General features: G+C 45.0%; 1 protein-coding gene across 8 annotated transcripts in view; it reads right to left on the reverse strand.

Annotated features, from left to right (window-relative positions):
* The window catches only part of zfyve9a (zinc finger, FYVE domain containing 9a), an 81,169-nt gene continuing 65,629 nt past the window's right edge, over positions 1-15,540 (reverse strand). For all 8 annotated transcript variants that reach the window (XM_045694528.2, XM_045694532.2, XM_045694531.2 and 5 more), the window contains exons 17-19: positions 2,782-2,887; positions 2,463-2,645; positions 1-1,655 (exon numbers count right to left, since the gene is read on the reverse strand). In XM_045694528.2, the coding sequence (XP_045550484.2) occupies positions 1,494-1,655; positions 2,463-2,645; positions 2,782-2,887 (451 nt within the window). In that variant the 3' untranslated portion in view covers positions 1-1,493. The remainder of the gene's footprint in view (positions 1,656-2,462; positions 2,646-2,781; positions 2,888-15,540) is intronic.

Below are 15,540 nucleotides of genomic sequence, written 5' to 3' on the forward strand. Positions count from 1 at the left end.
TTTTAATGTAATTTGTCCATAGCAGTTTATTCATTTCATTGTCCTCGTTATACTACGTCCTCAATACTGTCTGCCAACCAGATTTTATCATCTTTACAATAAAATTACTATCTTTAATACATATAGTATACAAAACGTATACCTTAATGATGTTTGTCAATGCATCTCCTGCAGATATTCATGCGTGATTGTCTGAGTTTACAGATGAGACTGTCTATCGATCGCAGCACTGGTCGTTCATATCGTAGGCATATTTGTTTTATACCCAACAAAACCCTTGACAAAACCACAATGGTCATGTCTCAAGTACATAATATTATATTGATCTTTGTTTACACACAACTTCAGATATAGTGTCATTATTTTTACGAAATGTCAACATGTCTATGGGAGGGGGGGGTTTGTTCTGCCAAATTTAGCGACAAAATAATATTGACAGATCAAAAATAAAAATACCTTACATTTTCTCATCCTCAAGAACAGAACTACATTATTCTTACAACTCTGTTGAGGTCCTTATTCACACAGCAGAGGGCAGTCCTGGGTTATGTCCCAAATCTATGGACCCCTATCCCCTATATAGCTCACTACTTTTCACCAAAGGCCTATGGGGTCAAGTCGTGCACTAAATAGGGAATAGGGTGAGACAACTACAATTGTGCTGCCTAGAAAACATTCCAACAACACAACTAGAGCAAACAAACTGTAGTCCGTCCATGTCAGGAAATAAAGAACCTGGTGATCATTGGAAAAAGCTAAAGAGGCCAGACTGAAGACCCGAGGAGTGTCCTTCCTTCAAATCCTTCCTTAAACCCTTCTTTCCTCTGTGAAGAGTTGTGCCTGCAGGCACTGCATCACCAGGAGGATGCTTCCTCTCTCTCGCTCTCTCGCTCTCTCCTTATCTGAGTTTTTTTTTTTTAAATCTTCCTAGCTCACCGGACCGCGTGAAGTCCTTGTCAGCGGAGATAGAAGCGCTGTTTCATCAGGCAGAGCTCTGGACACCTCTCCGTTAGGTCCTAAGAGCACCCATGCTACAACAAGGCCTTCAGAGAAGACATTTCCCAGAGTGCAGTGCTTCTGCTTTGTCCTCTAGCTACCACAGTGGAACTGGAATGCTACTCAGACTTCCTGGATCATGTGATCTGGTCAAAGGACAGAGAAGAGATGGTGCATAGGTGGAGTGGAGGGACGCTAGCTAGCTGGTAGCTAACCAGCAGCGCTAACTGTCGGTCTGGTGAAGGGATAGCAACATTAGCTAGCTGGTAGCTAGCCAGCAGAGCTAGCTGTCCGTCTTGTGAAGGGATAGCAACATTAGCTAGCCGCCCTGCTCAGTTTTCAGCCCCTCTCTGAAGGGATGGGAGGCAAGGCAGAACGGGAGGGTAAAAAAATTAAATAATAATAATAAAAAAAAATTAAAAAAAGTGGTGGCGGAGAGAAAGGGAGAACCAAGAGAACGGGAGGGGGGGGGGGGGGGGGTCCGTTGCATCTGTCTCCTAGGAGATAATCTCCAGGATGTAGAAAATCAGCTCCATGATGACAGGGCCCTCACTGAGTTGACATGCCCCGCTGTGGATGACAGGGATCAGGGTACTGTCCAGGTCGCTCAGGTAATGGGGGAGGAGAGGCTGGCCGTTACTGCCCGCCAGGTAACCCACCTAGGAACAGGACAGAGACAGGTAGTTATTATTGATCGATCTATTGTCGTGGAAATTACCACTAGGGACAGTTGAAGTCAATCTTAAATGAATCACTGTTAATCGTCAGCGCGCTGGATAGGTTCCAACAAACTTAATGCACCATAGTGAACGTCTGTCAGGAGCTCTAACGGGACAGTCCCGTTAGTTCCCTTATATACAGACAAGTCGTATTTGCATGATTTAGCTTATTCATAATTAATTAACGTTTGTTTCATTCATGTGACCGACCAATACCTCACGAGGCTTCTTCTCTCCCAAGCTGAGACCTTGAAATTGAGATATCTTTCGTTCTCAAAACAAGGTCTGGGCGTACTGCCAAAATTGCAGATACTGATAAGTGAGGATTCATTCAAATCGGTCATTTGCATGAACACAGAAATTGGTTATTAGAACAGCACATGAATAGAACACAAGACATTTGTTATTGAAAAAGCACAAGTTTAAAATGTCCATCAAACTATCCTGGGCGCACGCACACACACACACACAGGTTACTGTAGAACACAGTTACATTACTCTGTCACCTAGTCCGGAACCAAGTCATCACAAACAGCTTGTTGTTTCTTACCCTGATTTAGAAGACAGTTAACAGATGCTCTGGCTGCCCTGATTGGCAGAAATCATGTCAATTGCGTTTAACCCTTGCTCTGGATTGTTCCTTTGTAGGGACTCTGGATTGTACCTTTGTAGGGACTCTGGATTGTACCTTTGTAGGGACTCTGGATTGTACCTTTGATGAAAATATATTAAACCGCCCCCATGTACCTGCTCTGAGTCAAGGGTGACCCGAAGGCTCAGCTTGGCCATGCCATCCTCCTTCAACAGTTTCAGGTGCGGGCACAGCGCCACACAGAACGCCCTCGCCACGTTCTCCGTCAAGCGGCTGTGATCAGCAGGGTCACTTAGACCGTTGGGCTGAGCCTGGTCATCACTCTGGAGGTAGAACACCTGGAGAGAGAGAGAGAGGGAAATTAGACATCAATATTTCTAACACCAATCCATTCCTTTTAAATCCATGAAGGGGGAGTGAACGAGTGAACACCTCTGAGAAGGGTAAGGGAGGACGACAACACGTCACGCATACCTCTGTCCAGCGGATGACCTTCCCGTTGGCCTTGAACTCTGACCCTTGGAAGATCTTCACACTAGTGATGGACTCCATAGACTTCCCATCGATAGGACTGATCACTCTGTGGGGGACAGAAGAACGGGGTGGAGATTTAGTTAAAACATTTACTGTGAGTCATAGATGGACGCAAGAAAGGCAGAGAGTACTTTATTTTTTTACATCCAAATCGATCCCAAACCTCAAGCGACTCCTGTTGATTGAGACAGGATTGGATCATTGGAAGAACTAAGGCAACATTACCTTGTCACCCACCCAATCAGAAGGCAAGATTAAGCTATTACTAAATGGCTTATATCTATGCAATCCCTTCAGATCTATAGGGGCTAGGGGTTGATATCTAACCAATCCATCAGATCTATAGGAGTATAGGGGCTGATATCTAACCAATCCCTCAGATCTATAGGGGCTAGGGGTTGATATCTAACCAATCCCCTCAGACATATAGGGGCTAGGGGTTGATATCTAACCAATCCCCTCAGATCTATAGGACTGTAGGGGCTAGGGGCTGATATCTAACCAATCCCCTCAGATCTATAGGAGTGTAGGGGCTAGGGGCTGATATCTAACCAATCCCCTCAGATCTATAGGGGCTAGGGGTTGATATCTAACCAATCCCTCAGATCTATAGGGGCTAGGGGATGATATCTAACCAATCCCTCAGATCTATAGAAGTGTAGGGGTTGATATCTAAACAATCCCTCAGATCTATAGGAGTGTAGGGGTTGATATCTAACCAATCCCTCAGATCTATAGGGGCTAGGGGTTGATATCTAACCAATCCCTCAGATCTATAGGGGCTAGGGGTTGATATCTAACCAATCCCTCAGATCTATAGGGGCTAGCGGTTGATATCTAACCAATCCCTCAGATATATAGGGGCTAGGGGTTGATATCTAACCAATCCCTCAGATCTATAGGAGTGTAGGGGTTGATATCTAACCAATCTCCTCAGATCTATAGGAGTGTAGGGGTTGATATCTAACCAATCCCTCAGATCTATAGGAGTGTAGGGGTTGATATCTAACCAATCCCTCAGATCTATAGGAGTTTAGGGGTTGATATCTAACCAATCCCTCAGATCTATAGGAGTGTAGGGGTTGATATCTAACCAATCCCTCAGATCTATAGGAGTGTAGGGATTGATATCTAACCAATCCCTCAGATCTATAGGAGTGTAGGGGTTGATATCTAACCAATCTCCTCAGATCTATAGGAGTGTAGGGGTTGATATCTAACCAATCCCCTCAGATCTATAGGAGTGTAGGGGTTGATATCTAACCAATCCCCTCAGATCTATAGGGGCTAGCGGTTGATATCTAACCAATCCCTCAGATCTATAGGAGTGTAGGGGTTGATATCTAACCAATCCCTCAGATCTATAGGAGTGTAGGGGTTGATATCTAACCAATCCCTCAGATCTATAGGAGTGTAGGGGTTGATATCTAACCAATCCCTCAGATCTATAGGAGTTTAGGGGTTGATATCTAACCAATCCCTCAGATCTATAGGAGTGTAGGGGTTGATATCTAACCAATCCCTCAGATCTATAGGAGTGTAGGGATTGATATCTAACCAATCCCTCAGATCTATAGGAGTGTAGGGGTTGATATCTAACCAATCCCTCAGATCTATAGGGGCTAGGGGTTGATATCTAACCAATCCCTCAGATCTATAGGGGCTAGGGGTTGATATCTAACCAATCCCCTCAGATCTATAGGGGCTAGGGGTTGATATCTAACCAATCCCTCAGATCTATAGGAGTGTAGGGGTTGATATCTAACCAATCCATCAGATCTATAGGAGTATAGGGGCTGATATCTAACCAATCCCTCAGATCTATAGGGGCTAGGGGTTGATATCTAACCAATCCCCTCAGACATATAGGGGCTAGGGGTTGATATCTAACCAATCCCTCAGATCTATAGGAGTGTAGGGGTTGATATCTAACCAATCCCCTCAGATCTATAGGAGTGTAGGGGTTGATATCTAACCAATCCCCTCAGATCTATAGGGGCTAGCGGTTGATATCTAACCAATCCCTCAGATCTATAGGAGTGTAGGGGTTGATATCTAACCAATCCCTCAGATCTATAGGAGTGTAGGGGTTGATATCTAACCAATCCCTCAGATCTATAGGAGTGTAGGGGTTGATATCTAACCAATCCCTCAGATCTATAGGAGTTTAGGGGTTGATATCTAACCAATCCCTCAGATCTATAGGATTGTAGGGGTTGATATCTAACCAATCCCTCAGATCTATAGGAGTGTAGGGATTGATATCTAACCAATCCCTCAGATCTATAGGAGTGTAGGGGTTGATATCTAACCAATCCCTCAGATCTATAGGGGCTAGGGGTTGATATCTAACCAATCCCTCAGATCTATAGGGGCTAGGGGTTGATATCTAACCAATCCCCTCAGATCTATAGGGGCTAGGGGTTGATATCTAACCAATCCCTCAGATCTATAGGAGTGTAGGGGTTGATATCTAACCAATCCCTCAGATCTATAGGAGTGTAGGGATTGATATCTAACCAATCCCTCAGATCTATAGGAGTGTAGGGGTTGATATCTAACCAATCCCTCAGATCTATAGGAGTGTAGGGGTTGATATCTAACCAATCCCTCAGATCTATAGGGGCTAGGGGTTGATATCTAACCAATCCCCTCAGATCTATAGGGGCTAGGGGTTGATATCTAACAAATCCCCTCAGATCTATAGGGGCTAGGGGTTGATATCTAACCAATCCCTCAGATCTATAGGGGCTTGGGGTTGATATCTAACCAATCCCTCAGATCTATAGGAGTGTAGGGGTTGATATCTAACCAATCCCTCAGATCTATAGGAGTGTAGGGGTTGACATCTAACCAATCCCCTCAGATCTATAGGAGTGTAGGGGCTAGGGGTTGGTATCTAACCAATCCCCTCAGATCTATAGGAGTGTAGGGGCTAGGGGTTGATATCTAACCAATCCCTCAGATCTATAGGGGCTAGGGGTTGATATCTAACCAATCCCTCAGATCTATAGGGGCTAGGGGTTGATATCTAACCAATCCCTCAGATCTATAGGGGCTAGGGGTTGATATCTAACCAATCCCTCAGATCTATAGGGGCTAGGGGTTGATATCTAACCAATCCCTCAGATCTATAGGAGTGTAGGGGCAAGGGGTTGATATCTAACCAATCCCTCAGATCTATAGGGGCTAGGGGTTGATATCTAACCAATCCCCTCAGATCTATAGGAGTGTAGGGGCTAGGGGTTGATATCTAACCAATCCCCTCAGATCTATAGGGGCTAGGGGTTGATATCTAACCAATCCCTCAGATCTATAGGGGCTAGGTGTTGATATCTAACCAATCCCTCAGATCTATAGGGGCTAGCGGTTGATATCTAACCAATCCCTCAGATCTATAGGAGTGTAGGGGTTGATATCTAACCAATCCCTCAGATCTATAGGAGTGTAGGGGTTGATATCTAACCAATCCCTCAGCTCTATAGGGGCTAGGGGTTGATATCTAACCAATCCCTCAGATCTATAGGGGCTAGGGGTTGATATCTAACCAATCCCTCAGATCTATAGGGGCTAGGGGTTGAAATCTAACCAATCCCCTCAGATCTATAGGGGCTAGGGGTTGATATCTAACCAATCCCCTCAGATCTATAGGGGCTAGGGGTTGATATCTAACCAATCCCTCAGATCTATAGGGGCTAGGGGTTGATATCTAACCAATCCCCTCAGATCTATAGGGGCTAGGGGTTGATATCTAACCAATCCCTCAGATCTATAGGGGCTAGCGGTTGATATCTAACCAATCCCTCAGATCTATAGGAGTGTAGGGGTTGATATCTAACCAATCCCTCAGATCTATAGGAGTGTAGGGGTTGATATCTAACCAATCACTCAGATCTATAGGGGCTAGGGGTTGATATCTAACCAATCCCTCAGATCTATAGGGGCTAGGGGTTGATATCGAACCAATCCCTCAGATCTATAGGAGTGTAGGGGTTGATATCTAACCAATCCCTCAGATCTATAGGGGCTAGGGGTTGATATCTAACCAATCCCCTCAGATCTATAGGGGCTAGGGGTTGATATCTAACCAATCCCTCAGATCTATAGGGGCTAGGGGTTGATATCTAACCAATCCCCTCAGATCTATAGGGGCTAGGGGTTGATATCTAACCAATCCCTCAGATCTATAGGGGCTAGCGGTTGATATCTAACCAATCCCTCAGATCTATAGGAGTGTAGGGGTTGATATCTAACCAATCCCTCAGATCTATAGGAGTGTAGGGGTTGATATCTAACCAATCACTCAGATCTATAGGGGCTAGGGGTTGATATCTAACCAATCCCTCAGATCTATAGGGGCTAGGGGTTGATATCGAACCAATCCCTCAGATCTATAGGAGTGTAGGGGTTGATATCTAACCAATCCCTCAGATCTATAGGAGTGTAGGGGTTGATATCTAACCAATCCCTCAGATCTATAGGAGTGTAGTGTTTGATATCTAACCAATCCCTCATATCTATAGGAGTGTAGGGGTTGATATCTAACCAATCCCTCAGATCTATAGGAGTGTAGGGGTTGATATCTAACCAATCCCTCAGATCTATAGGGGCTAGGGGTTGATATCTAACCAATCCCTCAGATCTATAGGGGCTAGGGGTTGATATCTAACCAATCCCTCAGATCTATAGGGGCTAGGGGTTGATATCTAACCAATCCCTCAGATCTATAGGAGTGTAGGGGTTGATATCTAACCAATCCCTCAGATCTATAGGAGTGTAGGGGTTGATATCTAACCAATCCCCTCAGATCTATAGGGGCTAGGGGTTGATATCTAACCAATCCCCTCAGATCTATAGGAGTGTAGGGGCTAGGGGTTGGTATCTAACCAATCCCCTCAGATCTATAGGAGTGTAGGGGCTAGGGGTTGATATCTAACCAATCCCCTCAGATTTATAGGAGTGTAGGGGCTAGGGGTTGATATCTAACCAATCCCTCAGATCTATAGGTGCTAGGGGTTGATATCTAACCAATCCCTCAGATCTATAGGGGCTAGGGGTTGATATCTAACCAATCCCTCAGATCTATAGGGGCTAGGGGTTGATATCTAACCAATCCCCTCAGATCTATAGGGGCTAGGGGTTGATATCTAACCAATCCCTCAGATCTATAGGGGCGAGCGGTTGATATCTAACCAATCCCTCAGATCTATAGGAGTGTAGGGGTTGATATCTAACCAATCCCTCAGATCTATTGGAGTGTAGGGGTTGATATCTAACCAATCCCTCAGATCTATAGGGGCTAGGGGTTGATATCTAACCAATCCCTCAGATCTATAGGGGCTAGGGGTTGATATCTAACCAATCCCCTCAGATCTATAGGGGCTAGGGGTTGATATCTAACCAATCCCCTCAGATCTATAGGGGCTAGGGGTTGATATCTAACCAATCCCTCAGATCTATAGGGGCTAGGGGTTGATATCTAACCAATCCCTCAGATCTATAGGGGCTAGGGGTTGATATCTAACCAATCCCTCAGATCTATAGGAGTGTAGGGGTTGATATCTAACCAATCCCTCAGATCTATAGGAGTGTAGGGGTTGATATCTAACTAATCCCTCAGATCTATAGGAGTGTAGGGGTTGATATCTAACCAATCCCCTCAGATCTATAGGGGCTAGGGGTTGATATCTAACCAATCCCTCAGATCTATAGGGGCTAGCGGTTGATATCTAACCAATCCCTCAGATCTATAGGAGTGTAGGGGTTGATATCTAACCAATCCCTCAGATCTATAGGAGTGTAGGGGTTGATATCCAACCAATCCCTCAGATCTATAGGAGTGTAGGGGTTGATATCTAACCAATCCCTCAGATCTATAGGGGCTAGGGGTTGATATCTAACCAATCCCTCAGATCTATAGGAGTGTAGGGGTTGATATCTAACCAATCCCTCAGATCTATAGGAGTGTAGGGGTTGATATCCAACCAATCCCTCAGATCTATAGGAGTGTAGGGGTTGATATCTAACCAATCCCTCAGATCTATAGGGGCTAGGGGTTGATATCTAACCAATCCCTCAGATCTATAGGGGCTAGGGGTTGATATCTAACCAATCCCTCAGATCTATAGGAGTGTAGGGGTTGATATCTAACCAATCCCTCAGATCTATAGGAGTGTAGGGGTTGATATCTAACCAATCCCCTCAGATCTATAGGGGCTAGGGGTTGATATCTAACCAATCCCTCAGATCTATAGGGGCTAGCGGTTGATATCTAACCAATCACTCAGATCTATAGGGGCTAGGGGTTGATATCTAACCAATCCCCTCAGATCTATAGGAGTGTAGGGGCTAGGGGTTGATATCTAACCAATCCCTCAGATCTATAGGGGCTAGGGGTTGATATCTAACCAATCCCTCAGATCTATAGGGGCTAGGGGTTGATATCTAACCAATCCCTCAGATCTATAGGAGTGTAGTGGTTGATATCTAACCAATCCCTCAGATCTATAGGGGCTAGGGGTTGATATCTAACCAATCCCTCAGATCTATAGGAGTGTAGGGGTTGATATCTAACCAATCCCTCAGATCTATAGGAGTGTAGGGGTTGATATCTAACCAATCCCTCAGATCTATAGGAGTGTAGGGGTTGATATCTAACCAATCCCTCAGATCTATAGGGGCTAGGGGTTGATATCTAACCAATCCCCTCTCAGATCTATAGGGGCTAGGGGTTGATATCTAACCAATCCCCTCAGATCTATAGGAGTGTAGGGCTAGGGGTTGATATCTAACCAATCCCTCAGATCTATAGGGGCTAGGGGTTGATATCTAACCAATCCCTCAGATCTATAGGAGTGTAGTGGTTGATATCTAACCAATCCCTCAGATCTATAGGGGCTAGGGGTTGATATCTAACCAATCCCTCAGATCTATAGGAGTGTAGGGGTTGATATCTAACCAATCCCTCAGATCTATAGGAGTGTCGGGGTTGATATCTAACCAATCCCTCAGATCTATAGGAGTGTAGGGGTTGATATCTAACCAATCCCTCAGATCTATAGGAGTGTAGTGGTTGATATCTAACCAATCCCTCAGATCTATAGGGGCTAGGGGTTGATATCTAACCAATCCCTCAGATCTATAGGAGTGTAGGGGTTGATATCTAACCAATCCCTCAGATCTATAGGAGTGTCGGGGTTGATATCTAACCAATCCCTCAGATCTATAGGAGTGTAGGGGTTGATATCTAACCAATCCCTCAGATCTATAGGAGTGTAGGGGTTGATATCTAACCAATCCCTCAGATCTATAGGAGTGTAGGGGTTGATATCTAACCAATCCCTCAGATCTATAGGAGTGTAGGGGTTGATATCTAACCAATCCCTCAGATCTATAGGAGTGTAGGGGTTGATATCTAACCAATCCCTCAGATCTATAGGAGTGTAGGGGTTGATATCTAACCAATCCCTCAGATCTATAGGAGTGTAGGGGTTGATATCTAACCAATCCCTCAGATCTATAGGAGTGTAGGGGTTGATATCTAACCAATCCCTCAGATCTATAGGAGTGTAGGGGTTGATATCTAACCAATCCCTCAGATCTATAGGAGTGTAGGGGTTGATATCTAACCAATCCCTCAGATCTATAGGAGTGTAGGGGTTGATATCTAACCAATCCCTCAGATCTATAGGGGCTAGGGGTTGATATCTAACCAATCCCCTCAGATCTATAGGGGCTAGGGGTTGATATCTAACCAATCCCTCAGAAATATAGGGGCTAGGGGTTGATATCTAACCAATCCCCTCAGATCTATAGGGGCTATGGGTTGATATCTAACCAATCCCTCAGATCTATAGGGGCTAGGGGTTGATATCTAACCAATCCCTCAGATCTATAGGAGTGTAGGGGTTGATATCTAACCAATCCCTCAGATCTATAGGAGTGTAGGGGTTGATATCTAACCAATCCCCTCAGATCTATAGGGGCTAGGGGTTGATATCTAACCAATCCCCTCAGATCTATAGGAGTGTAGGGGCTAGGGGTTGATATCTAACCAATCCCCTCAGATCTATAGGAGTGTAGGGGCTAGGGGTTGGTATCTAACCAATCCCTCAGATCTATAGGGGCTAGGGGTTGATATCTAACCAATCCCTCAGATCTATAGGGGCTAGGGGTTGATATCTAACCAATCCCTCAGATCTATAGGGGCTAGGGGTTGATATCTAACCAATCCCTCAGATCTATAGGAGTGTAGGGGTTGATATCTAACCAATCCCTCAGATCTATAGGAGTGTAGGGGTTGATATCTAACCAATCCCCTCAGATCTATAGGGGCTAGGGGTTGATATCTAACCAATCCCCTCAGATCTATAGGAGTGTAGGGGCTAGGGGTTGGTATCTAACCAATCCCCTCAGATCTATAGGAGTGTAGGGGCTAGGGGTTGATATCTAACCAATCCCCTCAGATTTATAGGAGTGTAGGGGCTAGGGGTTGATATCTAACCAATCCCTCAGATCTATAGGTGCTAGGGGTTGATATCTAACCAATCCCTCAGATCTATAGGGGCTAGGGGTTGATATCTAACCAATCCCTCAGATCTATAGGGGCTAGGGGTTGATATCTAACCAATCCCCTCAGATCTATAGGGGCTAGGGGTTGATATCTAACCAATCCCTCAGATCTATAGGGGCGAGCGGTTGATATCTAACCAATCCCTCAGATCTATAGGAGTGTAGGGGTTGATATCTAACCAATCCCTCAGATCTATTGGAGTGTAGGGGTTGATATCTAACCAATCCCTCAGATCTATAGGGGCTAGGGGTTGATATCTAACCAATCTCTCAGATCTATAGGGGCTAGGGGTTGATATCTAACCAATCCCCTCAGATCTATAGGGGCTAGGGGTTGATATCTAACCAATCCCCTCAGATCTATAGGGGCTAGGGGTTAATATCTAACCAATCCCTCAGATCTATAGGGGCTAGGGGTTGATATCTAACCAATCCCTCAGATCTATAGGGGCTAGGGGTTGATATCTAACCAATCCCTCAGATCTATAGGAGTGTAGGGGTTGATATCTAACCAATCCCTCAGATCTATAGGAGTGTAGGGGTTGATATCTAACTAATCCCTCAGATCTATAGGAGTGTAGGGGTTGATATCTAACCAATCCCCTCAGATCTATAGGGGCTAGGGGTTGATATCTAACCAATCCCTCAGATCTATAGGGGCTAGCGGTTGATATCTAACCAATCCCTCAGATCTATAGGAGTGTAGGGGTTGATATCTAACCAATCCCTCAGATCTATAGGAGTGTAGGGGTTGATATCCAACCAATCCCTCAGATCTATAGGAGTGTAGGGGTTGATATCTAACCAATCCCTCAGATCTATAGGGGCTAGGGGTTGATATCTAACCAATCCCTCAGATCTATAGGAGTGTAGGGGTTGATATCTAACCAATCCCTCAGATCTATAGGAGTGTAGGGGTTGATATCCAACCAATCCCTCAGATCTATAGGAGTGTAGGGGTTGATATCTAACCAATCCCTCAGATCTATAGGGGCTAGGGGTTGATATCTAACCAATCCCTCAGATCTATAGGGGCTAGGGGTTGATATCTAACCAATCCCTCAGATCTATAGGAGTGTAGGGGTTGATATCTAACCAATCCCTCAGATCTATAGGAGTGTAGGGGTTGATATCTAACCAATCCCCTCAGATCTATAGGGGCTAGGGGTTGATATCTAACCAATCCCTCAGATCTATAGGGGCTAGCGGTTGATATCTAACCAATCACTCAGATCTATAGGGGCTAGGGGTTGATATCTAACCAATCCCCTCAGATCTATAGGAGTGTAGGGGCTAGGGGTTGATATCTAACCAATCCCTCAGATCTATAGGGGCTAGGGGTTGATATCTAACCAATCCCTCAGATCTATAGGGGCTAGGGGTTGATATCTAACCAATCCCTCAGATCTATAGGAGTGTAGTGGTTGATATCTAACCAATCCCTCAGATCTATAGGGGCTAGGGGTTGATATCTAACCAATCCCTCAGATCTATAGGAGTGTAGGGGTTGATATCTAACCAATCCCTCAGATCTATAGGAGTGTAGGGGTTGATATCTAACCAATCCCTCAGATCTATAGGAGTGTAGGGGTTGATATCTAACCAATCCCTCAGATCTATAGGAGTGTAGTGGTTGATATCTAACCAATCCCTCAGATCTATAGGGGCTAGGGGTTGATATCTAACCAATCCCTCAGATCTATAGGAGTGTAGGGGTTGATATCTAACCAATCCCTCAGATCTATAGGAGTGTCGGGGTTGATATCTAACCAATCCCTCAGATCTATAGGAGTGTAGGGGTTGATATCTAACCAATCCCTCAGATCTATAGGAGTGTAGGGGTTGATATCTAACCAATCCCTCAGATCTATAGGAGTGTAGGGGTTGATATCTAACCAATCCCTCAGATCTATAGGAGTGTAGGGGTTGATATCTAACCAATCCCTCAGATCTATAGGAGTGTAGGGGTTGATATCTAACCAATCCCTCAGATCTATAGGAGTGTAGGGGTTGATATCTAACCAATCCCTCAGATCTATAGGAGTGTAGGGGTTGATATCTAAACAATCCCTCAGATCTATAGGAGTGTAGGGGTTGATATCTAACCAATCCCTCAGATCTATAGGAGTGTAGGGATTGATATCTAACCAATCCCTCAGATCTATAGGGGCTAGGGGTTGATATCTAACCAATCCCCTCAGATCTATAGGGGCTAGGGGTTGATATCTAACCAATCCCTCAGAAATATAGGGGCTAGGGGTTGATATCTAACCAATCCCCTCAGATCTATAGGGGCTATGGGTTGATATCTAACCAATCCCTCAGATCTATAGGGGCTAGGGGTTGATATCTAACCAATCCCTCAGATCTATAGGAGTGTAGGGGTTGATATCTAACCAATCCCTCAGATCTATAGGAGTGTAGGGGTTGATATCTAACCAATCCCCTCAGATCTATAGGGGCTAGGGGTTGATATCTAACCAATCCCCTCAGATCTATAGGAGTGTAGGGGCTAGGGGTTGGTATCTAACCAATCCCCTCAGATCTATAGGAGTGTAGGGGCTAGGGGTTGATATCTAACCAATCCCCTCAGATCTATAGGAGTGTAGGGGCTAGGGGTTGATATCTAACCAATCCCCTCAGATCTATAGGGGCTAGGGGTTGATATCTAACCAATCCCCTCTGATCTATAGGGGCTATGGGTTGATATCTAACCAATCCCCTCAGATCTATAGGGGCTAGGGGTTGGTATCTAACCAATCCCTCAGATCTATAGGGGCTAGGGGTTGATATCTAACCAATCCCTCAGATCTATAGGGGCTAGGGGTTGATATCTAACCAATCCCTCAGATCTATAGGAGTGTAGGGGCTAGGGGCTGATATCTAACCAATCCCTCAGATCTATAGGGGCTAGGGGTTGATATCTAACCAATCCCCTCTGATCTATAGGGGCTAGGGGTTGATATCTAACCAATCCCTCAGATCTATAGGAGTGTAGTGGTTGATATCTAACCAATCCCCTCAGATCTATAGGAGTGTAGGGGCTAGGGGTTGATATCTAACCAATCCCTCAGATCTATAGGGGCTAGGGGTTGATATCTAACCAATCCCTCAGATCTATAGGGGCTAGGGGTTGATATCTAACCAATCCCTCAGATCTATAGTAGTGTAGGGGCAAGGGGTTGATATCTAACCAATCCCTCAGATCTATAGGGGCTAGGGGTTGATATCTAACCAATCCCCTCTGATCTATAGGGGCTAGGGGTTGATATCTAACCAATCCCCTCTGATCTATAGGGGCTAGGGGTTGATATCTAACCAATCCCCTCAGATCTATAGGAGTGTAGGGGTTGGTATCTAACCAATCCCTCAGATCTATAGGAGTGTAGGGGTTGATATCTAACCAATCCCTCAGATCTATAGGAGTGTAGGGGTTGATATCTAACCAATCCCTCAGATCTATAGGAGTGTAGGGGTTGATATCTAACCAATCCCTCAGATCTATAGGAGTGTAGGGGTTGATATCTAACCAATCCCTCAGATCTATAGGAGTGTAGGGGTTGATATCTAACCAATCCCTCAGATCTATAGGAGTGTAGGGGTTGATATCTAACCAATCCCCTCAGATCTATAGGAGTGTAGGGGCTAGGGGTTGGTATCTAACCAATCCCCTCAGATCTATAGGAGTGTAGGGGCTAGGGGTTGATATCTAACCAATCCCCTCAGATCTATAGGGGCTAGGGGTTGATATCTAACCAATCCCCTCTGATCTATAGGGGCTAGGGGTTGATATCTAACCAATCCCTCAGATCTATAGGAGTGTAGGGGCTAGGGGCTGATATCTAACCAATCCCTCAGATCTATAGGGGCTAGGGGTTGATATCTAACCAATCCCCTCTGATCTATAGGGGCTAGGGGTTGATATCTAACCAATCCCTCAGATCTATAGTAGTGTAGGGGCAAGGGGTTGATATCTAACCAATCCCTCAGATCTATAGGGGCTAGGGGTTGATATCTAACCAATCCCCTCTGATCTATAGGGGCTAGGGGTTGATATCTAACCAATCCCCTCAGATCTATAGGGGCTAGGGGTTGGTATCTAACCAATCCCTCAGATCTATAGGAGTG

This window comes from Salmo salar, chromosome 14 (genome assembly GCF_965601325.2).
Source record: "Salmo salar chromosome 14, fSalSal1, whole genome shotgun sequence".
Classification (NCBI taxonomy): Eukaryota; Metazoa; Chordata; class Actinopteri; order Salmoniformes; family Salmonidae; genus Salmo; species Salmo salar.